At 42.4% G+C, this 17,079-nt stretch overlaps 1 protein-coding gene across 6 annotated transcripts in view; it reads right to left on the reverse strand.

Moving 5' to 3' along the window:
* The window catches only part of dmd (dystrophin), a 94,688-nt gene that overhangs the window by 34,157 nt on the left and 43,452 nt on the right, over positions 1-17,079 (reverse strand). For all 6 annotated transcript variants that reach the window (XM_061304326.1, XM_061304348.1, XM_061304339.1 and 3 more), the window contains 26 exons: positions 16,816-16,939; positions 15,943-16,021; positions 15,333-15,445; positions 14,521-14,649; positions 13,392-13,584; positions 12,487-12,632; positions 11,326-11,426; positions 11,145-11,256; positions 10,790-10,903; positions 10,567-10,722; positions 10,326-10,496; positions 9,443-9,625; positions 8,923-9,054; positions 7,664-7,813; positions 5,363-5,524; positions 4,931-5,041; positions 4,683-4,856; positions 4,450-4,605; positions 3,649-3,819; positions 3,328-3,507; positions 3,077-3,199; positions 2,847-3,017; positions 2,610-2,732; positions 2,386-2,520; positions 1,989-2,141; positions 1,361-1,531 (listed from right to left, as the gene is read on the reverse strand). In XM_061304326.1, the coding sequence (XP_061160310.1) occupies positions 1,361-1,531; positions 1,989-2,141; positions 2,386-2,520; positions 2,610-2,732; positions 2,847-3,017; positions 3,077-3,199; positions 3,328-3,507; positions 3,649-3,819; positions 4,450-4,605; positions 4,683-4,856; positions 4,931-5,041; positions 5,363-5,524; positions 7,664-7,813; positions 8,923-9,054; positions 9,443-9,625; positions 10,326-10,496; positions 10,567-10,722; positions 10,790-10,903; positions 11,145-11,256; positions 11,326-11,426; positions 12,487-12,632; positions 13,392-13,584; positions 14,521-14,649; positions 15,333-15,445; positions 15,943-16,021; positions 16,816-16,939 (3,733 nt within the window). The remainder of the gene's footprint in view (positions 1-1,360; positions 1,532-1,988; positions 2,142-2,385; positions 2,521-2,609; positions 2,733-2,846; positions 3,018-3,076; positions 3,200-3,327; positions 3,508-3,648; positions 3,820-4,449; positions 4,606-4,682; positions 4,857-4,930; positions 5,042-5,362; positions 5,525-7,663; positions 7,814-8,922; positions 9,055-9,442; positions 9,626-10,325; positions 10,497-10,566; positions 10,723-10,789; positions 10,904-11,144; positions 11,257-11,325; positions 11,427-12,486; positions 12,633-13,391; positions 13,585-14,520; positions 14,650-15,332; positions 15,446-15,942; positions 16,022-16,815; positions 16,940-17,079) is intronic.

Below are 17,079 nucleotides of genomic sequence, written 5' to 3' on the forward strand. Positions count from 1 at the left end.
TATACTACAACAAAGATTTCCAAATTCCCAGACTACTACTATTAACACATTTAGGCCAAAGGGCGTGTGAGTGTAGATAATGTTGGCAATTTCGCTCTCAAGTGGATCCCTCTTAGGTGTGAAGTGTCTGGGCTCACAAGTACATGTCACTGACAAAAAGATACTCAAGTTCCTTTGCTTTCACAATGACCCTTCATACTTGGACAAAATCCACATCTCCAAGTTCATCCCCAACATAAGGGCCATTTAAGACTAACACAACACGAGGTATACTGACCAGTGAGAAGTTAGTCAAAGACAAGTTGCACCTTAGTGACATACATTTGATCTGAGAACATGCAATATGTTCTTCTGAGAACATGCAATATGTTCTCAGATCAAACAAATCAGATGTACATTTTGCCCAAAGTCTTCACAGTAGTGGATGCACATGGTTAGATGAAAGGGTACATACGTCGTCAGTGATTGGCACAGCGGCAGACTGCGTAATGTTGGTTGGCATGCGGTGACACAGAACCACACAGAGAAACCAATGAGATTCAAGCGTGATTTTTCGTCAAAGTAACATTTAACACTTGGTGAAGAGACTCAAGCAGGAACTGCCATTAGAATTTGACCAAAGTTATGACTAAAATAACTAAAGATTAATAATGGTAGAAAATAGCAATCGAGGGTCAACTGCGTGGAAGCATTAACTCTCATTCACTGCCATGGACATTCGTCGTTATCAACTGGAATCCAACCACTTACTTCCATTAGCCAATTTTCAACAGGTAGGTGTGAAAAAGGGTTTCATACAGCTTGTCTGTAAAATTAGGATTTGTAAACTAATGTAATGATTAATAGATCCCTGTAGGTGGCGGTGTAGCATCGCTTTGAATTTTAAGATCAGCACAGCTTTTGCATTGGGCCGAAACCTCAGATCTCATAATATGCAAGTTAAGGGTTGCGCAAATATGCCATTATTAGGGTCTCCTGAAAAGTGATAATTGATTTTACTTGTTTGGTATAAACAGCCTATATTATTAATCATACTATATTAACTTTTATATATTAACATGACCCAGCCATGGAGCTTGTTGATGGACCGATTCATTCAATCACAGGAGTGTGTCCTGTGTTTTTTTTTTCCAACAGATGTAAATACAACTGCATTCTATTTGGGTCATTTAAATATATCTGCAATTCCCATGGATGTAAACATTTTGGCACCAGGTCTTTAAAATAGGACCTTTGAGCGCACGGATGGCAAGTGTTAGTAATAGTTACTCACACAGTGCAGTAGGAAACTTGCGTTAGTATGGAGTTTCAATTTTTCTGTTAGCACACAGTAGGAGTGGTGGTGCCTACTGGAACTCACACATTGTCTTTGAAAGGGTTTGAGCTTGCTCTCCACCTCAGCCCAGCGTGTGTTGAGCTGGAGCTGCCGAGGCTCCACGAGACCGGCGGCTCCAGCCTCTGAGAGCTGATTGGCTAAGCCCTGCAACTCCTTAAGCGCCTCCTTCTTCTGGGACATCTGTGAGACAATTTCCTAGTGGGCGAAAACCAACCAAGGGCGTCATTGATTTGTTTATTTATTGTGGGAGGAGCAGTTGGCGACTTGTACGGGGAAGCATAGTAAGACAAGTACGGCCGGGACAGTTCTTGAGACTTTATTAGCATTGATGATGAGTACAATCACTGGAATGTGTTGTGTGGGTAGGGAATGGGACATGATAAAGCATGCGGTCCAAAATAAAAGAGAGCAGGGAGGAATTTCAGTGACGACAATGACAGGCAAGGCTGATGTCCACTTAGCGAAATGTCATAGTGATCATCTGAAAGTGAAAGACAAACATGTAGAGTCAGGAGGGGGAGTGAAGAGCAGTGTGGAGGGGAGAGGAGGGGGCTTCCAAGAAACAAAATAAAGCAAGAGAATTGAGCACTGCCTGTGTGTGTGTGTGTGTGTGTGTGCGTGTGTCTGTTTGTCTGTGCGCGTGTAGTGTCACCTTGACCCTCTCGCACTCAGGAGGGTCGGGCAGCTGGTCAACACTTCGCTGGATGTCGTCAAGCCAGGCCAGCAGGTCATGCGACTTCCTTCGGTACTGGTACCACTGGGGAGCGATGGCGAGCGCCTTCCTGTTCCTGAGCACGCGAAGGTCCTGCACATGTACACATGGCTCAAAGACTCACATTGACTGTATTTACATCTTTAAAGTGCTGGGTTAAAATCGGATGACCCGGGAAGTTGGGTCTGACCCAACTTTGGGTTGTTTTGCAAAAAAACAGCCTTTGGGGAAGGATGGATGTACCCTAAAAATTAGATCCCCTAACTCTTCGATATGATTTCAATTTCATCTTACTGAGCACGTGAGAGCAGTTTTTCTAATTCGCTGTGCCTGTTACCTTGACAGTGTTGTACTTGTTGCCGAGCTGCTTTTGTTTCAGTCTTATCTGTTCTCTCTTGTCCTGATCCGGGGCTCTCTTCAGCAGATTCTCTCCTCTCACCAATAACTCCTTCACCGCACCTTCCTCACAGTCCTGCAGCCCCCGGACACACACGTGTAATGAACTCTTTCAAAGTTGAAATGTCGCAAAGATGATACAGCGGTTCTCCCTAGTTCACTGACCTTGCCTTCCTGGAAGTCCTCTTCCTTGAGGTTTTCCCCTTGCTTTGCTTCTTCCTCCAGGAGATCCAACCAGATTTGAGCTTCACGGTGGTACTGCTCCAGTTCTTTGGCTGATGCTGCCGCCTGAAATGCGTTTTTGTCAGGAAAGATTTTGTCAGCGCACTACACAATGACGCTGCCATAAATACAACAAAACAAGCTCTTAGGGAATTATTGCTGATTGTTGTTGCGTCCCACCTGTCCGGAGGCGATGCGTTGCGCAACCGTGTCAAACCTCTGGGTCAAAAGCTCCACTTTAGGCCCCACTTGGGCCTGGCAATTCTCCCCTCTGGTTGTCATCAGCTCTTGTGCCAAACTTTTCACTTCCTCCATCTTTTTCCTCGTCAGCTCCAGCTCCGCTCGCAGTACCTGTACAGGACATAGTATATCCAAAATTGCTGATATATAATGGGAAGAAATATACCCACCCTTAGCGTAGCATCATTAGGTCCCTGGTTGTCGATCTCATCCATCTTTTGATTCGCTCCGTCTATCCATCCGTTCACTTCCTCAATCTGTCCATCTAACTTCCTCATCTGCTGCTGGTAGGCCTGAAGACAAGGACACAGACTTTTGTACTAACCATGCTATTTTCAGGATGACTTGTGTAATTTTTTGCTGCGGCGAGAAAAATAAGCTAGTCTTAAATGAAAAACGGATATTTGACGTGCAGTCCCACCAGCAGTAAGTTTAGCCATTCCTCCGTTCGGGATGTGACAGCGATCCAGTTGCAGTGCAGCAGGCTGACTTTGTCGTCTACTAGGCTCCCGTGGACCCGGAGAACGGCTTTTAGGGCTTCGGCCAGCTCCACCACGGTCTGCAGCTGCGGCTGACGCTTTTCTGTCTCACCATGGATGGACTGGAGGGAAAACATTGAGTCAAGTACATGCATGAGTAATTGATATTACAATGCGGTTTGCAATTGAAAACAATAAAAACATATTTTGTCTATGTCAAGGAAATACTGTATGTGCTAATATTCTTTCTGTAACAAGTGTACCTGTGCCCACGCCACTTCAGCCTCAAGGTCACTGGGCATACCGTCGACAGCAGAGCGCCTGGTCAGCTCGGCATCAGTGGCGGCGAGCCATTCTGTCAGCCCATTGAGCTCCTTGCGAAGCTTCCTGGACAGCTTCAGACTCTTCTCTAGCTCCAGTTTACTCTCTGTTATCTGTGCAAAACAAAATTGACAGAATACTAAATGACAACAATTTCGACCAATGCAATTGTGACTCAAAGTGATATAAATTCTTTTGATTCAGATTCATTAAATGTCTAGCACTTTAGCAACCATAAATAAAAATCTCGGCCAAAAAACAAACTTTAACGGCCACAAGAATTTCCACAATTATTATTTATTATCATTTAAAGTGCTATTAAAGTTAAACATCAAAGGTTTAACTCGGTTCTTTTATTTTTTCTTTGGCTTTTTGTGACATTTTGGGACACTTTTGGGACAATTTACACACCAGACTTTTGAATACAAATGCTGCATCAACACAGACAAATAATACTTTTCACAGACATTGATTCTTTTGAAAATCATTTTAGTTTGTGTCTGCAAGACTGTATTATACCGCGCCCTTGTGGCCAAGACGTGCACACCAAAGCGTGTCGCAATGATGCGATTTCATTTGTCATTACTAGTATATGGGTGAGTGCTATATTTCTTAAAAATGTTTTTGCAAAAACCCGGGACTAATTTTGGTTGGACTGCAACATCTCAGTATTTGCATAAAGATTGTGTGGCGATTACAAAGTCTAGTAAATGTGTGTGATGTGTCTGCGTGTGTTCTCACACCTGTGCTCCAAGCTGGTTGTAGAGCAGTTTGAGTGCTGTCACACGCTCGTCCAGCTCTTTGGGATGCTCAGTCTGTTGCCTCTGCACGATCTGCCTGCCTGTTTTGATCACCGTCTCCACCTCGCCTTTCACCTCGCTCAGCACCTTGTACAACTTCTACAAACCGCAGAACAGAGGGGGACGTCATCGTCTTTTGTCCGTCAGGTGATCCAACTGTGAGCTTGAACACGCACCATGCATTGCTCCAGTTGAGACTGCACCACGTCCTGCTCTACGCTGCGAATATCCAGCATCCCCATCTGACCTTTGACACCGGCTAGCACTCGTTCACACTCGGCCAGGCGAGCTTCAAAGTTGGCCGGCTTCTGGAAGAGGCGGAACCTCGTCCAGACGTCTGTCAGCATTTTCTAGTTTGGAAATACAGTGTATGAGTACTTTTGCCATTCGTGTGTGTGTGTGTTTGTGTGTTTAAAAGTGGCACCTGTGTAAGGTCTATCTGCCCAGTCATCCTCTGGGACGGTTCCTTTTCCTGATTCTTCCTCCTCATCTCCTCCAAGGATGCATCATGGCCACTCAAATCTGACTGGATCTTCTGCAGATTACAAAGTGACAGCATTTTATAATTAAGATTTGAGATGAGATTCTTCACTAGAGTTGTTTCTCCCTGTTTGGACCACGAGAAGTCAGTACAGAGGAGCAAGAAATGGAGCCACTGTACCAAGCATAAATTTTACACCAGCACTTACAAGGGTGATATAAATAAAGTTGTATTGTATAAAATTGCCGTTTTCGATTACCAGTAATTGTTAAGCTGCATTTCACACCGGCTTCTTCCATGTTGGGTGAATAAGTCAGATATCCACAGTAAATGCTCATAAATATTCAGGTCACTGAATTGATGGCAAGTGGCTACCTGAGCCTCCTGTGGTATCTGGTTAGCATCAATGTTGTCAGCCAAGTATGCCCTCAAGTGGCGGTCAGTGTTGGCCAGCGACTCCTGGATGGACTTGAGCGTCTTGTCATTCTCTTGGGCCCACTGGAGGTTCTTGGCCAGCTCCTTCTGCCTGAGGGATGCCTGGATAAAATAGCAATTGAATTGTCCCATGAAAAGATTGTAAAATATAATGCTATCATTTACTGTAGCAGTTATATATAAGATAATATAATTTTATCTTACTCTCGCATTAAAATATATGGTGAATCTTGTTTTTCTTTTTTTTAGCAAATTCTGTTTTGTCCAAATACACTGACATTTCAACCCAAAGCCAAAAACTGTAACCCCTATTTTTTTTTTTTTTTGCATATCAGCCGCTAACAGCATTTGCATGGTCAGTTACTTGTCACCTCCCATAGTTGTAAACATTAACCCCCGCACATGCTAGCACAGATGATAGTGCTAAACACAACACAAGATGTTCAGGCTGCTCCAAGGATACTAAAAAAAAAAAAAAAAGTGAGTGATGCATGGCAACAACAAATCTGCTATCCCCTTTATTACAAGCCAGCACGGCCTTTAAAAGTTATTATTTGAACTCGAGACTGACGTTCACAACTTGTAAAGGCACAAAAGGCATTCTGAGTCATTTTTGCTACAAAGGAACAAACACACACATGACCAAAGCAAACACAACCCACCGCCTGCAGGCTCCCACGCCCGGTGTGCGCCCTCCCGCCGCATGGACTCCGAGGCATCTCTCTCATCTCAACGTTACCATTGACAAAAATCACCTTCCCTTCTTGAGCGATTGCTTAGGCGATTAGCAGAGTCTGATCACTTACATCATAAACCCGTTTAAAGTCATGTGTGCCCCGGCCAGGCAAACTGTACGCATACTAATCCCACACAGAAGGATCATCACCAAGTATAGCACTCCACCCCCCTCTTCACATGCACACATTTATTTGACCGGTGGGCTTTCAGTTTCTAATAAATGAAATGAGAACTTGTGCGATATGAAATATTCACACAAACACAGATAACAAACATCCCCCGTGGCAGTGCGCTGCTTCACTCTCTCACTTAAGCGGCTCGTGTGTTGATGCACAACTGCCAATAAGCACTTTTTGATTTCACAAACAAGGTTGTATTGTGAACAACTTGCGGGATATTTTAGAGTATGTAAGGGCCGGTTTATTTGTGCAGGGGTTTTAAATTTGGGACCTCGGTATAATGGGATTATATACTTATCCTACCGCGTCAGTCATTATTCTGGCTATCTATGTTATTTGCACTTGCACCACTTGTATCTTTCTCTGGATCAGAAACGTTAAAAAAAAAAAAAGAGCTATCGTAATGTCACAGTAGATGAAGCTAGAAGCTACAGCGTATTAAAAATTAAATTCAAAATAGCCAACTTCTTGTTAGGTTGGCATGGCCAAACTATGAAAAAAAAAATATTCAATTTTACACAGAACAGAGCAAAAAACACAATTATGATGTTTAAAGGGCTAAACCAACAAAAATATTTCTAATGTGAACCGAGCAAAAAATATGATGTATTGTATTCACGTATAATCATTTTGTCATTCTTCCGTATCAACATTTATAAATTTCACTTCAAATTAAATGAAAGGGACGCCTTCACTGATGAGGGACAACAGCGGCTCTGAGATGACAGCTCTCATCTCATGAGTGTCTGGGATACACGCACACCCCAGAAAATACACACAGAAATACGAGAACGTGACAAAAGCGCACACACAAACGTCTCGAATGGGTTGACAAACAAAGGGAAGCTTATCAGGCTGCAAGGAGAACATCAATCTGGTGCTATTGTGAAGGAGGAGCAACCCGGCGGGGTTTGAGTACGTGTGTCTCTGTGTGTATTTAAACGTGTGACTATAATCTGCTATGAGGGACAAATGCAGTGGCCAGAAGGAAGGCTCAAGAAGAGGAGGTAGGGAGTTGGTAACAAAGTGAGTGAGTCATGGGGTAGGGGAAGCAGATGCCATGGCTAGCCATTTGTATACTACTAATGCAGTACAAACTCCCAGGCCCTTCAGATGGCGCAATAACAGATGAATAATTGGTGTTTTTATAGCCAAACTGTTATGGTTCTACTTTTCAACATCCTTCATTCAAAAGTCAACGTTTTCCCCCAGCAAGTTTTAGAATACTAGGTGTTACTGCAACCGTGAGCATGACGTGGCTTGTAAAGTTTCACACCCCTAAGGATGAATCAAATGGATAAAGTGCAAAGTCATCATGTCTCACCCTCGCCATGAGCTCATCCCATCGTGCGTTGAAGGCGTCTAATTTTTGCTGAATCAGCTCATCCAAAACACCACCGTCCATCAAAGTCTGGGCCAGCTCCCGAATCTGGTTTCTGTTGTGCTCAGGGTGTTGCAGGAGCACCTCCAGTCCCTGTTAAAGCCATTCAATTAGCATTCAAGCAGTGTGTGCCTTGAGACTATTTTGAATGTCACGTCTATCATTTGCCCTTCCAGAACTTTATAAATGATTCCATTGTGTATTCCGATGAGATTACACTGGCGATACATTTTATTAGGAACTACACCTGCTCTGTCTAAGGACCTCCACTGTCTGAGAGATATTCATTTAATAGTATGATGGTCAATGGCTAATTCTGATCAGAAATAGCTGTGTGTCTCTTAATACATATTTGATACTGACTTCCAAATACTTTTTTCTAGCGCTGAGTTTTTTTTAGATATTTGCGTTATTTTAAGTTTGACTTGTAAACCTATTTGCACAATATGGATTTTATAAAAAGTTAATAAAAATAAATGTTTTGCTAAACCTAACTCTTAATTTGTGAATATAACGAAATAAATTACATATACTGTATCATTATGATTATCATTATTATTAGAGGTGGTAATACTATGAAAATCTGATGTGCTAGGGAAAAATAACAACACAATCGGAATCAGCACAAAACAAATCATCTTTAATAGTATTTTTTGCATTATTATTTTTTTTAATACAGCATTATGTACTTTGCTTCGTGTACTTGGGTGTCACTTATTTTTCTACCCATTGCTTTGATTTTTCACTTTTTTTTCATTATTCTTCTATTCTAACCTCAAGGCTGATGAGATGAAATACTTGAGCGTCTACATTGTTATACTACACATAATGTAGCTTTTAGAGTGACGCATGTAAACTGAATCGGATCCACTTCACTTCAAAACAACCGACATTGCCTTGACATTCCATGCATAGGCAACAGGAGTGTAACTGTTCTGACTTTATTTGAGACCATATAAATTGCTGCTCGGGAGCCAGAGCTTTATCTCACTTTGGCAAGAGACCTAGTGGGATCCAATTATACAGAAGCTTATTTATTTATTTTTAATTTTTGGCTTTGCTCTTATAATAAAGACAATAAAATACAAACACTTCTCTCCCAAAATGATTTCTCCATTGTACGGTCATTGTTGTGCAATGTAATTCTTACTCTTGCTTAAGCTAAGGAGGATGTTTTTTGTTTTTTTTGTGCTCATACTCACATCTAGTGCCTCCTGCAGCTCTTCTCCTCCCTGGAGGTTCTCAGTTTCATCAAGTTTTTGCTCCAGCTGATCCAGGAAGGCGTTCTCCTGCTCCAGGTAGGACAGCAACTCGCACCAACACGCCCAAACCTCCTGCATCATGCACCAGCCATAATTAGAAAAACCTCATAAATTCATTTATGGAAAAAAGCACGAGTGAAAAATGAGTTGGTAGAAAATGGGGTCGTAATTAAAATATCTTCTCTTTAATCTCCACCTTACCGATAAGCACCTCAATTTCTGTCATGAAATATTTGTTTCCTGGTTATTTATATATTGCTGCCACAATTGGCGGTAGAGACATTGATCAATAGGTTTTTCATTCACGGGTGTTCAATTTTCCCTCACCTTTTATGTGCAATACATTTTAATAGATCTTTTAAAAATGATTTTTTTCCCTTTTTCAAGTTCAAAACCACTAACAGACAACCGGCCACATCTTTACTCACTTTTGCTGTGACTAGTTAAAAAGGAACATCACCTCCAGAGTTTTGCATTTTCCATCCAGGCGGCTGCACAGGCGCTGGTAGTTGACCTTCAGCACGTCAAGCTCAGAGCGCAGGGCATCATGAGCAGTGGGCGGCGCCTTGGCGATGAAACTATTCACACTGTCAGTCAAGAGTTTGACCTTGAGCTCCTTGGAGTGGACCTCTTCCTGGGCTCTCTGGTGGGGGAGAAGCAAGTATATGGTGGAGGAGAGGAAGAAGAGATTTGATGGGGTAAGCCTAAGAGGGAAGGATGCACCATCAAACACATCACACTTGACAAAGCCTTGTGCGCCACACTAGTCTCGCCCACACATCCCTGAAGGAGGAATAGGATGCTTTATAATAAAAGGAGCACAAGGAGAAGGAATGAGAAGTCACAAGATTACAAAACGCGGGGAAATTCCATTTTCGACTCTTTCGAGCAAGGAGAAGGGCTGAACGGGAGTCTTGTGGGAGCACTAAAATTGCCAACAATCCACATCACAAATACATTACATTATGTTAAGTAAAACGATGCAGCTGGAAAATTGAGGGCCGAAGGGTCCATGACAGGCTGAGCAGTGAACAGCTTTTGATTATGCCAATATCAATTAATGCAGGCATATGAGACATTACTGACTCATTTAAAAAACAAAACCTGATATGCAAACGAAATGCAATTCAAAGGAAGCACATAATGACTGTAAAATGTACTTAAAATGTGGGCCTATGGTATTTTGGCTTTTATTCCCATTGGTACCGAAAATTGCAAATATTCATTTTCTTTCTCCCAAATAAGGCAAATTTGCGACTACTCAAGCACAATTATGCAAGGGTCCATTGTATATTATAACTCAGAAAGATGTATTTTGAAGACTTTGTTGTATTATTACAGACCTTGAGCTCTTCTACAGCTTTGCGTAGTTCTTCAGGTGTTTTGTAAGTGAAGTCTCTCTCCAGGTAGTCTTCCTCTGCCTGGTTAATCCATTCCTGCATCTCCTGCATCTCCTTCCTCAGAGCCATGGTCTTATCCAGGCCACCTTTCAGAGCTGACTTCTTAGCATAAGCCTGAACGGACGAAACATCACATGAAGACAGCAGGAAGTTGAATCGGCCTGAGAGGGACAAATCTACCCACCTGTTTACAAACGTTCTCCCACTGGGCGTTCAGGTCGTCCAGTTCTTTCTGAATGTGAATGGCAAATGGGGGCTCCGCCTCCTTCTTTAGCTGCAGGCCCACCTCGTTGATTCCGTTGACACTTGGCTGGATAGTGTGGATGTCGTTCACCAATGCCTGCCCAATCAATTTGGGTCAGCATTTCAGAGGATTAACTCACAATGGGCAATAGGATTCTTCTCACTGTGCATTGTTCCAGCTGTTTCTCCAGTGCTTCAGAGTCTCCGAGCGCTGGCCATTCCTCATTCAGGAAGACATCCACATCTGCCATCCACTTCTTTAACGTCTTCACATCGTTCTAATGGGAAAAGCTTGGTTAGGTGTAAAGGGCAATGGAGCCGTAATGAACTGATGGTATCGAGCCCGTGATAGAATTATAGAAGATATATAGCCCTTGTCCTTTTCCTAGTGGCACAACATCACTAGTAGCTCATCACTGGTGGCACTAGTAGCACATTGATGTCAACTAGTGCAGTTTTGCACTCACTGATAGCTTGCTATACATTCCAGTGTTTTTTGTGTTTGTGTTGCAGTCTCACCTCAAACTGCATGAGTTTGGCCATAAGCTCTTTGATTGTCTTGATGTTATCTGTTATCGTGGTGCCGAGTCGCCTCCAGCGTGACATGATGTTGTCCATTTCAGTGCGATACCTAAAAAAATAATTGAAGAGGGTTATTCGGTGTATCTGAAGTCAATTTGGTTTCTTCTGAGAAACTTACTTCTGACAGATTTCAGGTGGAGCTTTCTGGAAGACTTGCTCCACAGCAGATGTCAGGTAGTCTACTTGCCCCTGGTGACTAGTCAGCGCTACCTGGAGCGTCTGGAGAAGTTAGAAGGAGTATTACAACTCGAGAGCTATTATTTTCCATGGATATATCTGATGAGATAATAAAATCATTATACTTACGCTTGAATAGAAAATTCAATATTAAATTTTGGAATATTTCTATCTTAACTTCCCATGGAAATTAACCACAAACTTTGTAGAAATTAACTAGACTTTGTTTACACGTTTGCAAATACAACTGTGAACATGTTGATATTTGTTAGGAGTTTAGAGTGGTGTGTTGACAGCAGATATTGTCATCATTACCAGGGACTGTTTTGTTCCACCGGGAGTTCGCTCATCTGCCTCTCGTAATTACAGCGTTGCAGACAAACACACAAAGCAGGACAAGCGAGGCGGCTGGCTTGCCGCGTGTTGAGCAGACAGTTGCCTTTGCCAATTTTCACACAGATTTCCGCTTAAAGGAGACATGTTAAGCATATTATCTAAGCCAGCGTGGCTTTTACTGCATACAAGCTTCACCGGGTTGTTTAATTTCACACTCCAGAGACCCAACTATTTGTATACAAGGAATAGAAATCAATATTCCATAGTGTGTCCCCTTTAAAGTTGAAACGCTTATTTGTGGTTGTCATAAAAATGCTAATTGGCTTTTTCAAAGAAATACATTGTTTCTTTCCTGTATTGATGGATACAAATGATTCCATTAACAATATTTACCTCAAATTCACCTTTGTGTGGGTTTTATAAAAAAAAATACATGCTTGGTTAATTGAATAAATTGCCCATTTTGTTTTAAATGTAGTGAAGTCAGCGAGTTCACTGACATGTAACCCAGCACTAAAGTGCCTGTGGTCGGAAATAAATGGATGTATGGATAGACGGATGGATGAGTCAAGCCTTCACTCTAATCCTGTTGTGTGCCCTATAAAATGTATGCAAATTCAAAATACATTATACATGGCCTTCGCAGATTAATAGGCATATTTGCATGGTATGCGAACAACTGAAAATATGCTCTAAATATGCAATTTGTGAGGGAAGAGCAGTTGTCATTAATTACTATATATACAGATAAAATGTATCACCGTACCTCCATGTCCTTCAGTCTCTGCTCCATAATGGGATACTCGGTAACAGCGGTGGATGGGATCGCCAGTTTGGCCTCGCATTCCTGTAACCACGCTAACAGCGAGGAAATTGTCTCCTTATAACGAGCTGGGGGCAAGCTCTCCAAAACTGGAAGAACAAAAAAGAGAAGTTCAGTCAGACAAAAAATATGCTGAAGCTGCTGTGTGCTAGAAAATGAAATGTAATCTTTCCTGCTAAATTGGACATTCAAGTGTGCTTAGTCAAAAGCTTTAGGCCAGAGAACATGATAATGGGATATATGGTCCAGTTTCCATTTGTTAACAGTGATGCACATACCAAATGGTTGAAATCCCCTAACTCTGACTGGAAGTGCGTCGGAATCCAGCCTGAGCTGATGAAACCTTTTTCCTTTGCTTGGTAGAGGAAGGACGAGATTGCCACCCATCACTCTTTGACAGATTAAGGGTGACGTTGGAATATTACAATGGCACCGCCTTTAAATAAACGTTGGCAACCATCTCCAGGAGTTGTTACAATTGCTGACGTAAATACTCTGGACCCACTAATGCGGCTAACGAGCGAACTAGTATTGCTCACATCAACTTGTTTCAGTTCTGATTTTACGTCACATAGTAGAGACGTAGCTACCAAAACATTTGCAGCCGTACCGCATTTTTTATTTTATTACTTTTTATCTTAGAATTTAAACGTTTACTTTCTTTTTACACGGAATGTACCTTTATATTTCGGAAGCGTGGAACTGCGAATGTGAAGTAAACATTTTTGCCTCACCTCCATGTTTTGGGATTCATTTAAACAAACCTCTGACCTTCATCACAATAATGAAGCACTTCCCAAAAGAGTGGCCAGGCCTAACACCCATTTTCTTTAAGCCAAAGGTCTCACTTAGTTGCAGCTGCCTCTCTCTCGCCCTCAGATCCTCCAGAACTTTGTGGTAGTGTTCTTTGAACACGGTGATGTCGGCATCCAGGAAAGCCGACGTGTCCTCCTGCCCTTCTTTTTCCCCCTTCAGCTCCTTCAAACGTTTGTTTAAGAGCTCCACTTGTGGTTGTAGAGAGGCCAGACGGGCCACCTCCTCCTGCAAGATAGAGAGACAATGTTTAGCTAGTCAGAAAATATAGTGGCTTTTCATTTCCTGGGTTCCACTCAGTTGGCTTTATGTTAAATCTATTTTTACGGAAACGTTTAAATAAAGGCCCCGATGCTAATAAGCAGGAAGCCAAGCAAGAAATTGGAGGAGTGCAAAAAAATAAAGGCAAATTGTACTGAGATGCTTTTCTGGACCTTAAACTAAGAAATGGAAGAATAAAATGACAGACAAACAGACAGGCAGACAGACAGTCAGACAGAAAGGAAATAAAAGAAAGAAAGAAAAAAGGAAGGAAGGAAGGAAGGAAGGAAGGAAGGAAGGAAGGAAGGAAGGAAGGAAGGAAGGAAGGAAGGAAGGAAGGAAGGAAGGAAGGAAGGAAGGAAGGAAGGAAGGAAGGAAGGAAGGAAGGAAGGAAGGAAGGAAGGAAGGAAGGAAGGAAGGAAGGAAGGAAGGAAGGAAGGAAGGAAGGAAGGAGCAAAGGAAGAAGGGAAGGACGGAGGGAAGGAAGGAGCAAAGGAAGAAGGGAAGGAAGGAATGTGTTTTTAATTAAAATAAGAAATGGACATGTCATACTCACAGAAAAATACTAACACAGATGCGTGAAAAAATAAATGAAAAAGAAATGTAAATAAGTAAAAGAAGAAAGAACACATTGAACGTAGTCATGTACATCAGAAGTGACACGAGTGTCATTAATTATGTTGCACAAGTTCTTTACATTCCACTGGATTATGTTCATACGTTATGTACACCATTATAGTAGTGTGCTTTTCTTACAAGGTACCAGTACACAACACTTCTCAGTATGTGGTGCAGTTTATACAACCATAATAATGAGAATCTAGTTACACCAATACCTTTCGACCAGCTCTGTGACTGTACAGATTGCCCAATGAGAAGTGCACGAATGCATTACGGACTCACTCTGCATCGGTCCAGTTGCACCCTGAGGGTCTCGGGTTCTGGCGATGGTGGCAGCTGAACCTTGAGCCAGTTCTCACTGACTTCTACGGCTTGCACACACTGCTCATACAAGCTGTAGAATGCGAGCACCTGCGCACACACGCAAACACACACACACACACACGCGCGTTCAAATGAGGAAGTTTCAATTTAATTCTCATAAGACAAGAAAAAGCCAGACTCCATCTGTCTTGGCTCACAAACTACTTCCTTCATATGTCAGCGGGAGTGAACTCATTCTCCACCTGCATTGGCCTCAGATTGAGTCCTGTCACACCACACACCTCATCAAATTCAAGCCTACACCGTGTGAAAGGCTCGCTTAGACACCCTCACTTTGAGAGAACCATCTATTGACCAAATGGATTCTCTTTTTTTTTCTCTCTTTGCTCGTACGAAAAAGGTTAGCACCGGAGTCTGTGTTCACGGTAATGTTTAGCATTAACGTGACAGCTTGGCCTTGAAATGCTTCGGAGATGAGCAAAGTCGGGGGGTGGGTTTTTACTCACTCCAGGAATCATGGCAATGAGAAAAGATTTACTATGTTGCTTGGACCTGTGATTCTTAAAGTCGTACATAGGGAGCCCACGTACTTGTCATATGTTGAAAGGATTACGGAATTAAATGTTTACAAACACTCGAGCTACTACCCTACTGTATTTTGATGTTGGTATTCGGTCGTTTGGCATCGCACCGAGAGAACATATAACTGCCTGGGCTATCTCGAACTCTTTGGGTCAAAAATAAATCATTCTGTATATGAGTGTGCGTACCTTTGTCTGGTAGGCCAGCCACACCAGCCGGTCTGCCAACAGAGCACAAAAGCCGACCCAGCGCTGGTTCAGCTGCTCGGCTGCCTGGGCGATGTCCTCAGCCCGAGTCCCCTCTGGAGGCGATACAAGGTGTAGGTATTACATGAAAAAGGGTGTCTAAGTGTTCAAGCACGACAGACACACTATTGCTTTGCACCTCTCGGTGGGATACATTCCAGCCACCGAATATGTTTCCATGGCTTCAATTAGCTAACGTTAGCCAATACTGTCTATGCGGTCAGCGAGATCATAGCGTGCATTTTCACAGCTTGAAAGGAAGTACAAATTGTTTGCATAACTCAAGTGAGGCATAGCTGGAGTAAGATGATTTTTTCTTGGATGGAGGTTACCTTGGGAAAGTACAAGTTGAAAGCTTCTGAGCTTTTACACGGCCCCAACAAGGGCAGTGAAGAGCACGGATCAGACTATCAGTGTTTCTATGGCGACGAGGAAAAGGGTGGGACAGGTGGAGGCGTTGCCATGGGGACAGACGGGGTGCTTGTTGAATAGGTGTGAATGGAAATGCTGGTGTGTGTGTGTGTGTGCGCGTGTGTGTGTGTGTACACAATACCCTGCTCAACAAGGGTCTGTGCTGTGCGTGTCGCTTCTTGAAGCTTCCGGTACTTCTCTGGTCGCTCCCGTTCTATCAGCTACAGTAGTAAGTGACAAGAAAAGTAAAACTGAGAATATTTTCTTTCCAAGAAATGACTAATAAGACAATAAAAATTGACATTTTCTATTTCTGTATGGTCTGTGTTGAATATTAGTAAGGCTTGTTGCACGCCAAGCGAGGTGGCCGAAACCGACCGAACTGTTGTGCGGTGGTTCGGCAAGTGGAACTGTCCAACTGCTGGTCGTAGATTTTACTGTGATGTAACGATGCAGATGTAACAGGTAGTAATCAAAAATACGTTATGTGAGCATTAACAACTAAAATAATCGTTTTCGGTTATGAGTGATCATTTTCTATTTGTTTATATGCATAAGGGTCAATCACCAGATGTGTGCATGGTAGCGAGTTGCCGCTATTTTTTCTACAATTGTCCAGTTTAGTCACTTTTGATCACATCACTTTGCATGCAGCAGACCTCAATTAAACTGTTTTGGCATGAGGTTGCCAAAAAGATGATGTTCAAATGAGAAAATGTCATTTTTCAAATGTCAGTTTTTTGACCATCATCATCTTTAAAGCTCACCAAAACGTGAGAAAACGTACCCTCGGGAATTGTTTTAAGGTTATAAGATGTCCAAAGTTCAAGCTGTCAGACAGATTAATTCTATTTTATTTCCAAATGTAAGCAGTGAGTGCAATAATGTCAAAATCCAGTCAGGAGTCAAAATGCTGGACGGCCCACTTCAAATGGTCCAATGCATACAATTTACTGTTCAATAAAAACACATATGCCCACTTAATAATGACTTTTTAGTACACATACAGTTTTACCTGCACTTTGTCATAAAGGTCCTGAATGCTGCCTTCTTTGCGGGACACAGAGAACTCAGGACTCTGCAGGATTGCCTCGCCCCGAGTCATGTAGCTGTGGACCTCTGTGAAGTCCACATCAAATCTGAGGGATGAATAAACTCTTATTATTAACCATTAAATTCGCTCATTTTGCTCAAGTATTTACATCATTTATGTTCTTCTTAAAACGCATCACATTTCTAAAATTGAAATTGTTTTTCTTGAGGGAGGCTGGAACTGGGA

This window comes from Syngnathus typhle, linkage group LG2 (assembly GCF_033458585.1).
Source record: "Syngnathus typhle isolate RoL2023-S1 ecotype Sweden linkage group LG2, RoL_Styp_1.0, whole genome shotgun sequence".
Classification (NCBI taxonomy): domain Eukaryota; kingdom Metazoa; phylum Chordata; class Actinopteri; order Syngnathiformes; family Syngnathidae; genus Syngnathus; species Syngnathus typhle.